The sequence below is a fragment of the Boleophthalmus pectinirostris genome, unplaced genomic scaffold, assembly GCF_026225935.1.
Source record: "Boleophthalmus pectinirostris isolate CB_2022bp ecotype Guang Dong unplaced genomic scaffold, ASM2622593v1 HiC_scaffold_17, whole genome shotgun sequence".
Taxonomy (NCBI): Eukaryota; Metazoa; Chordata; class Actinopteri; order Gobiiformes; family Gobiidae; genus Boleophthalmus; species Boleophthalmus pectinirostris.
The window spans coordinates 34,433,103-34,442,908 of NW_026571115.1; the positions used below are offsets into that span (position 1 = coordinate 34,433,103).

At 42.8% G+C, this 9,806-nt stretch overlaps 1 protein-coding gene across 1 annotated transcript in view; it reads left to right on the top strand.

The window, feature by feature from the left end:
* The window catches only part of LOC110174224 (insulin-like growth factor 2 mRNA-binding protein 1), a 68,209-nt gene extending 58,860 nt beyond the window's left edge, over positions 1 to 9,349 (top strand). Inside the window, exons 7-15 of the mRNA XM_020940288.2 lie at positions 376 to 510; positions 2,600 to 2,722; positions 4,405 to 4,540; positions 5,415 to 5,534; positions 6,689 to 6,805; positions 6,879 to 6,953; positions 7,073 to 7,204; positions 8,193 to 8,306; positions 9,063 to 9,349. Of these exons, the coding sequence (XP_020795947.1) occupies positions 376 to 510; positions 2,600 to 2,722; positions 4,405 to 4,540; positions 5,415 to 5,534; positions 6,689 to 6,805; positions 6,879 to 6,953; positions 7,073 to 7,204; positions 8,193 to 8,306; positions 9,063 to 9,212 (1,102 nt within the window). The 3' untranslated portion in view covers positions 9,213 to 9,349. The remainder of the gene's footprint in view (positions 1 to 375; positions 511 to 2,599; positions 2,723 to 4,404; positions 4,541 to 5,414; positions 5,535 to 6,688; positions 6,806 to 6,878; positions 6,954 to 7,072; positions 7,205 to 8,192; positions 8,307 to 9,062) is intronic.
* Positions 9,350 to 9,806: the final 457 nt, after the last annotated feature.

Consider the following 9,806-nt stretch of genomic DNA (forward strand, 5'->3'; position numbering starts at 1 on the left):
AATGGTTGCCAGCCCAGGTGCCCAGATACTCACTCAATGAACGGGAGGTCCCAAAGTGAGTTCACCCAGTGAGTTCAGCCCACTCCACGACAAGAAACAACTGTTTAGATATTTACATAAAAAACATTCAATTTATTTATTTTTTATTATTAGATGAGCCCTGTGTCCCCTGTCCCAGTGGATTTATACAAAACCAGTGATTTGTCCCATTTTTATACAAGAACTGCTCCAGTTGTTCCTATTTTTGACCAATTTTTCAAACAAAAATAGTAAAAAGGCCAGTATATTGTCTTACAATACAGACAAACATGCTTGAATTTTTTTTTTTTAGAAAGTGGCAACCATTTAATGACTTTTTGTCCTCTGTGCTTTCAGAATCGACGTCCATCGTAAAGAGAACGCCGGCGCCGCCGAGAAGCCCATCAGCATCCACTCCACCCCAGAGGGATGCTCCGCCGCCTGCCGCATGATCCTGGAAATCATGCACCAGGAGGCCAAGGACACCAAGACGTACGTTACTCCCACAGACGTTGTATAAAGGAAGTTCACCTGTGGCTCTTTCCGTTTTTTTCTGACTCCCATTGACTTACACTGGGATCTTGTGGCTCCTCTGTCTGTAACTGCTGCTGTGAGCCTCGTCATTTTGGTCTTAAAATGTTCGTATTAATCCACTCTACATGATCCTGGTGTTTTTTTGTTTTGTTTTTTCGTTATTTTGTCCATCAAAAAAATCCTGTTCATAATTCGCCCGTCACCGTTAACATCGCGAGATTGATTTGAGTCACATTTGCTTAGACCTGCTTTCTTCCACAGTCTACAGCAGGAGAGTCAAACTCTAATTCACAGAGGCCAAAATAAAAACTGAGACTAAGTCATGGGCCAAACTAAATATTTATTGAAAAATTTCAACAACATCTGCATGTTTTCTCTTCTTTCGAGATATGTAATGTTAAAACTTTTCTTATTAAAATAAATGTTTAATCATAGTTTTGCTTAAATATTGAATCCAGAACAAGCAGAATGTAAAATTTTGACAAAATTTTTAATAAATAATGTCTCTATAGTCTATCTGTAGCCGGCGAGCAGCTCTAATACTTATTTGATGTGATCTTGCGGGACAAATTTGGTCCCTGGGCCTGAGTTTGACATGTCTGGTCAATGGTTTCTCTCTGTACTCTGTTTAGTCTGAAGCTCACAGCCTCGTCATTTTGGTCTTAAAATGTTCGTATTAATCCGCTCTACATGATCCTGGTGGGTTTTGTTTTTTTTCGTTATTTTGTCCATCAAAAAAATCCTGTTCATAATTCGGCCCTGCCACCATGAGCATCGCAAGCTTCATTTGAGTCACATTTGCTTAGGCCACTTTCTTCCACAGTCTACAGCAGGAGAGTCAAACTCTAATTCACAGAGGCCAAAATAAAAAACTGAGACTAAGTCGTGGGCCAAACTAAATATTTATTGACAAATTTCAACAACATCTGCATGTTTTCTCTTCTTTCGAGATCTGTAATGTTAAAACTTTTCTTATTAAAATAAATGTTTAATCATAGTTTTGCTTAAATATTGAATCCAGAACAAACAGAATATAAAATTTTGACAAAATTTTTAATAAATAACGTCTATAGTCTATCTGTAGCCGGCGAGCAGCTCTAATACTTATTTGATGTGATCTTGCGGACCAAATTTGGTCCCCGGGCCTGAGTTTGACATGTCTGGTCAATGGTTTCTCTCTGTACTCTGTCTAGTCCAGGGGTGGGCAAACTACGGCCCGGGGTCCATATGCGGCCCTTCAATCTTTTTAATCCGGCCCTCCGATCTTGAATAATGCTAATACGTATGATAATTTTCAGTGTTTTAAAAGTCATTTCAGTAAACAGTAAATACCGTGGGACTTGTACGACAGATATTTTATTGTAATGCTTTGGAATGATTTTCAGTAATGGGATATTTCAATAACATGGGATATGTTTTCTGCATATCCCATGTTATTTTTTTCTCTTATGAGCTGGATCACCGAAAAACTCCATCCATCTGCTCCCGGTCCGGCCCTTCCGTCAAATTTTAGAACCCTTTGTGGCCCACGAGTCAGAAAGTTTGCCCACCCCTGGTTTAGTCTGAAGCTCAGTTTGTGATCGTGCATTAAATCGTCTCCGTCGCGATGCAGAGTCTACGTCGGTCGCCTTAAACCCCCTCTGCAGAGCGCCGACGTAAGCCCAATTTATGGTCACACATCAAATCGGCTGCGTCGACGTCAACTCTCATTGTGATGAATCCCCTCTGCAAAGCGTATTTGACGACCGACGTGCACCTCAGAAGTTTTCTAATTAGGCGTTGAACCGACACAGACAGCGCGGGAAAGCGACTCAGACAATACGGGCTGTGATTGGTCCTGCTAAATCCGCTCTACGTATATTTCTGATACTCTCCTTTTCCGCTTCATTTTGTAAACACGAACGATATTTTTAAATCCTCACCTCCCAGTGTTGTGGCGCTGAGATCCATGAATCAAAAACGATGGTGGCAGTGTGACGTAGAACTATTATTGGGCCTTGACTGGAGCCCGACGTTTGTGTGTGACGCTCCTCTGCTCCTCCCACAGGGCCGACGAGGTTCCTCTCAAGATCCTGGCTCACAACAACTTTGTGGGACGCCTGATCGGCAAAGAGGGACGCAACCTGAAGAAAGTGGAACAAGACACGGACACCAAGATTACCATCTCCTCGTAAGGCTTACGCACGTACCACACACCAGTAAACACCATCACCCACACTCCACGCACGACAATACACGATGAAAACGGGGGCTGAGGATTCTGGTGCTAGTTCGCTCCTGCTGCTCTTGGTCTCTAGTTTAGTGCTGTTGAACTTTAGTAAACTCTGCTCCACAGTGTCTGAGGTTTTAGAGTTCCACAGATTCCTCTTATAATGAGAAATCAACAAGACGATTTTCTTCGTAGTGCTGAAAAGAAAGAACAGAGCTTTGGAATCTACTGATTAAGTGAAGCGCAACGCCTCGTGACACGACATCGACCACGAGCGTGAAAAGAGCAATTCAACAACATTTCTATCGAGCTCGCGTGTGGCTCCACGTTCAGCTCCACGCAGGACGGACAGATCTGAGCAGTGGGACGTCGCTGCTCTGCTCCAAACAGATATACTTATTTATTTCAAACCTGCACAAACAATTCACATAAATACAGATGCAGATACAGCCATGCAGGTTTGAAAAAAGAGGATGGATGAAGCAAAACTTTTACATTTCCAATCCCCTCGTACACTTCAACTAGTTTATTATTCAAGATAAGACAAAACAAACATTCACACACTCATCCACACACTGGCCCAACACTCTCTGACCGTCTCTGTACTAAGGGTGTGTGTCTCTTATCCAGGTATTTTTTCATTGTTTTTCTTTTAAATAGTTTTTTTTTAAACTGTACCAGGCTCCTACACACTTTTACACACAGCTACCACTGTAAAGAAGGTCCACCAGCGTCTGTATTTTTTGAGGAGACTCAAGGCTGCTGGACTAGGCCTCCTTGTGCTTATGTCTTTTTATGGATGTGGAGTGGAAAGTGTGTTGACCCAGTCCATCACAGTGTGTTACGGCCACTGCTCAGCCCAGGACAGGACAGATCTACAGTGTGTGGTCAGAGCAGCAGAGAAGATCACTGGATGTGACTTTACACCCATCAGTGACATGTATGAGGAGTGTTGTAGAAGACGGGCCTCCAGGATCATGGGGGACCCTCACACCACCTCACCACCTGTTTGTCCCTCTGCCTCTGGGAGGAGACTGAGGAGCATTAAAGCCAGAACATCTCGGCTGAAGTTCAGCTTCTTTCTTGAGTCTGTCTTCTGACTTCCTGCTTGGGCTGCCTCTCTGTCTTGCCACGTTTTTACTTGTACTTGTCCACTGGAGCTGCTAAATGTTGTTGTTTTTGATGTATTGACTTTTTAATATTGCTTATTTATTATTGTTTTTATCTCTCTCTGGATCACTGGGCCTCAGGGAGCATGTGTTCTGTCATGTGTTCTCTTGCGTGCTGGAATGACAAATAAAGAACCTTAACCTTTTAGTTCTTCTGATTATCCGTTCCAAAGATGAACTCCACTCACTGAGATACACATTGGCTTTGAAGTTGTTCTAAATTTTGGCTGATAAAATATCTTCTTACCTCTAAGTTTATAGTTGTGATGAGCATTTCAATCTGGAAATAGTTTAAAATAGCTGGAAGAGAGCTGATAGACGACCTGAACATAATTTGAGCTGTTTAAAAGTTTACCAGATCATAAAGTTTTAAGTCTGATGATTTTAAAAACAGTGGGTTTGCTGGACCTTGTGAGCAATCCACTATTTTTGCACTAAAATTAAATTAATATCTCTATTGTTGAATATTTACAGTTTACAAGACCTGACTATGTACAACCCAGAGAGGACCATCATGGTGCTCGGCACCGTGGAGGCCTCCTGTAAGGCTGAAGAGGAGATCTCCAAGAAACTGCGGGAGGCGTACGAGAACGACGTGGCTGCTATGAACGTGAGACTAACACACAAACACACACAGAACGACACTTTACTCTTAGGCTACGTTCAGACTGCAGGGCTTAATGCTCAATTCCGATTTTTTTGTGAAATCCGATGTTTTTGCGAGGTCGTTCACATTTCCAATTAAATGCGACTTGTCTGTGACTCCAGTGTGAACGGTAAACGGCCCGAAAGTGTCCCGCATGTGCAGTGGAGACACGACGACCTCAACCCCATGCCTCAACCGCAGCGAGCGTCTCTGTGTTTACGGAAGTTGTCCAAATATGGTCGCGAGCATTGAGCACCTGGAGATATTTACAGTTCTGGTTTCCGCCTGCTTCAGCGCAGAATAGTGACGTTTGTCACTTGTTAATGACGTGTAGGTGGATGGATGCACTTTGGCCGTTCAGACTGAAGTCGCATGTCAAAAGATCAGATATGTATCGGATTTCAGGAGCACATATCCAAGTGGCCTGGGTCACATTTGAAAAATTTGGATCTGTGTTGTTCAGACTGTCATTAAAAGATCAGATACAGAAACATAGAAGCCAAAAAATCGGATTTGGGTCACTTCAGGCTGCAGTCTGAACGCAGCCTTAGACTTTATTGATCAACGAGGGAAATTATTTGGACAAAGAAGCTCAAACATCACAATAAATATAATAACAAAGAATGAAAATATAGATGGTAATGATAAATTCTAAATAAGTACCAAAAAGAGCAAGAGACACATGTGAAATAAGACATAATTATATAAATGTAAATGTACAAGTCAAGATCAAATTGAAAGATAAGTAATAAAAATATAAAATCACAGCTTTATACAAGAGGTCGTAGAAGTCTTTACGCTCTGAGCACAAGACTTAACTTTTGTATCTTCTTCACAGCAACAGACCCACCTGATCCCAGGACTGAACCTGGGCGCTCTGGGCCTGTTCCCGTCCTCCGGCGGCCTGCCTCCACCTCCCCCGGGCAACTCTTGTGGAGGAGCTCTCTATGGATTTGGGGTAAGTCTGTTGGCGTCACATTTAAGAGGCTCATTTACTTCGACTCACACACACTCTACCTTCTACCTGGATTTTAACATTTGATTTATTCTGTTATTGAGAACTTTTTTATTCTTGTCACTTTTGTATTCACAATTTCATCTTGGGGTGGATGTAAAGATAAGTCTATGTTTACACAGGGCTGGGTATGGTGAGAAACAAATATTTCCCTCCCTTTTCCAAAATTAACATCATGCCCACAGCATCGTTTTTGTTTACGTGAACCCGTGAAAAATAAGCTATTAAGCACCGTCATGACTACACCGAGCCTCTGGGCGGAGCTGGATTAGATTCAAACCTGTAGCATTTATTTCATTACAGTTGTAAGTTTTACTCAAAAATAGCTTGAAAAACGGCTCGCCTCTCCACAGATCTGTTAAAGAAGTGTTAAAATCACTGACCTCTGAGCCTCATTCGTCTCTGGTCATGGATATGAAACATCAGCTGTGTGCAAATACAAACTCATGAAAAGTGTTTCAGCAGAAATGCAAATGCTGCTCTGATTCTTCATCATGTTAAATGGTAAATGGTCACATTTTTCTATAGCACTTTTCCACCTTCAAGGCTCAAAGCACTTTACAACAAGGAACCACTCACCCATTCACACACACGTCCACACACCAGTGTACGCAGACACTGTGGGCAAGGTGGGTTAAGTGTCTCGCCCAAGGACACAACGGCAGCATTCATCTGTGGGAGCTGGAATCACACCAGCCAACATGTGGGTCAATGGAATCTGACCGCTCAACCTGTGATGTTTTTATGTTGAGAGCGGGATTTGAACCGCCGACTTTGAGATTAGTGGGCGAATGCTCCACCGACTGATCATCATCATCAGAGCAAAAGGGAAACACCGGTCGCTCTTTTGGCGCATCAGCTCCTAAAGCTCCATTTATCTCACTTTACACGCAAACGCCAAACTGGAGTTTTCCAGAATTTCCACTCTAGCCGGAGTTTTTAGAAAGATTTGTTTTCAGAGGTGAATTCACAGTGTGTAAAAGATGTGTACAAATGAAGGGAAATGTCTCTGTTATTAAAAATACCTGTGGACGAATAAATGGGGCCTAAATCTAAGTTGGACGAAAAAGATGTAACGTGGTCATTTGTGGGTCTAGGCTCCGGAGCAGGAGACTGTGCACGTGTACATCCCGGCCCAGGCCGTAGGAGCCATCATCGGGAAGAAAGGACAACACATCAAACAGCTGAGCCGATTCGCTGGAGCCTCCATTAAGGTCTGAACGTCCATCTGACTTTCTTATTCACGCATCAGCTGTGGAAAGTACTAAGTTGTTTTTTGTCTCACAGATTGCTCCGGCCGAATCCTCCGACTCTAAAGTGCGACAGGTCATTGTGACTGGACCCCCTGAGGCTCAGTTCAAGGTACGAGTCTTTACATCTCTGTCCCACAGAAACGAGAGGCTGTGGTTGAGTTCCTGACGCGGGTTTGGCAGCGTGTGTGGAGTTTTCACGTGTGGAGTGTGTTTGTTTCTCTGTTTTAGGCTCAGGGGCGGATTTACGGCAAACTCAAAGAGGAAAACTTCTTTGGGCCTAAAGAAGAAGTCAAACTGGAGACTCACATCAAGATGGCCGCCTCAGCTGCAGGCAGAGTCATTGGAAAAGGAGGCAAAACAGTAAGTCTACAACTACTGTAGCTGAAGAGGAAACAGTTTGGTACAGATCTGCACTGCAAAAATCAATATCTAGTTAAGTTAAAACGTCTTAAATTAAGAACATTTTACTTTATTTGAGTAGATTCAAAGTGAAATGATCGACCAGTGGAATAAGAGTGTTTTTCTTAATTCAAGCAACATTCGATTTTCTTTAAGTGCAAAAAGTTGTTGTTTTTCTTATCCTAAGTGTACCACAGGGTGTATCATTTGCCCAGCTTTTTGAAATTCTTTTGAAAATCAATCTCTACCTAGTATCAATTTTTTACACTTGTCAAAGTAAAGTTCGATAAGAAATTTCTTGAAATTCTCTTGATGTTTACTGGGTCCACCAAGCCTCTGAAGATAGTGTCTGCAGAAACCTTAAATCTGAGCTGAAAAATCTGGTTTTCTTTAATAATATCAAAAATAATTAATTTAGCCCAACAGTATAAATGGAAGTTGAATATAAATATGGACTTTGTGGATCATTTGGTATCAGTTTTATGGCTCTGTCATTAGTTTCTGAGGTATTGCAAAAGGGTAATTTCTTTAAGGACCTTGAATAAGCAATATTATATAAAAATAAAATAAATAATAATTAAAAAATATATTTAAAAAAAACAAACAAACATTATTTTTAAAGTTATTTGAGAAAAACTGATTTTTCAGCCACAGCCTCATGGACACCATTAGGATGCAACTTAAGAGACTTGGTGGACCCTGTAGATTTTATTAAATTGAGAAAATATTCCACAGATTTTCTTTTAATTGGTGCTGTCACATTTTACAATTGGGTACAAGTTGAATTTCTGACATTGGGGCAAATGATGCAGCCTGGTGTACCAGGATGTTTTTTCGTATTTTAAGTACAAAAAGTCTTGTTCCACTGGCAGATCATTTTACTTGTTGAGTGTTGTTGAGTTTTTGTGGTGTGGAGCTGTTGTGTAAAGGAGCTGTTTGTGTGCGTCAGGTGAACGAGCTGCAGAATCTCACTGCGGCTGAGGTGGTGGTGCCCAGAGAACAGACTCCAGACGAAAACGACCAGGTCATCGTCAAGATCAACGGACACTTCTTTGCGAGCCAGGTACCAGCGTCAGATAATCACCATCATTACAATCTCACTCGTGTGCTTTTGCTGGTCTCAAAATGTGCAGGAACTGTAGCTTGACAATATAATAACAAACAAATCAGATAAATAAGATTGCAATTGAACTTACATTTTTTAAAAGATGCATTATCCAATCCAGCGAGACTATGTCAGGAATCAGAATACACTAGACGGTTTGCAAGAACCCTGGAAGTTGTAGACCGCGCACCGACCAATCAGAGAAGAGCTGGAAAGCCACGATGTCAAACTCGTCGTGTCTGTTTGTGTCCCTTTTATGGAACAGCACAACAGTAAACAAAGCGTCGAGATGGATGTAGACGAGGACAGACATTCTGTGTTGGCAACGATTCCCAAGAACGAGGATTTAAAGCCGGAACAAAGAGAATGTTTGGTGACTTTTATCAAGGGGAAAGACGTTATTGTCCTTCTTCCTGCGGGATTTGAAGCATAACATACGTCACGACCAAACAGCAGCGATTGGTTAAATAAAAAAAGTACCTGTCTACCGTCGAGCGAACGAATCCTAATGCTGTGAGGTCACACGGTTTCCACGAAGTGAAACTGAATCAGGCTATCTGAAGACGACGTTACATAAAAAAATAATCATTTCAGTCTTTGTCACTTGCTTATTGCAGCACTTTTGAAATAAAACATGTCTTTGTTTGATCATTTGTAACATGTGGGGCAGTCTGTGCGTGAGATACTGACTGACGTTGTGTTTGTGTCGTGCAGTTGGCCCAGAGGAAGATCCGGGAGATCCTGACCCAAGTGAAGCAGTCCCAGAAAGGCAACATGAGCCCGGGCCCTCAGCCCCAGGGCTTCACTGAGATGGGGGGCCCCACGCAGGCACTGGCTCAGGACCACCAGCCACGCAGAAAGTGAAGCACGCCTGATGGACAAACAGACAAGACACACGGACGAATAGACGGACAGACGAACGGATACAAGAGAGCAACACACGGACCCAGCAATAGATAGGGAGAGTTCTACAGAGTGAGGGAGTACGCCCATTAGCTAGAGAAGCGAGGGAGGAGAGGATTCAAATCAAAAAGGTGAAATGAATAAAAAAAGAAAGCAGATGCCAGGCCAGAAGAGACTGGTTCAGGATGGAGGGAGGACGGAGGAGGGCTGTCAGGGGGCTGTCGCTCTGGTCCTGGGCAGCTCCACTGTACGTGTAGGGAAGCAGCCTTACACCTGTCCACAGACTCAGGCGCCGCTCCAGGCCCCGCCACCACTTCACCACCTGAACCCAGCCTCAGACGTAAGGCTGTTTTTTAAATAGAGATATATGTATAGAAATGTTTATTCAGAGCTATTATTGATAGAATGCAGTGAAACCGAGGCGGGAGAGGGAGCAGGGAGCTGCTGTGGAGGTTTGGGGTGGAGGGTGGGCGCAGGTCTTTGTCCCGCCCACTCTTCAGCCTGAACCACAGTCAGTACAGAAGAGGGGCTGAGATGCTAACACTGCTCTTTAAA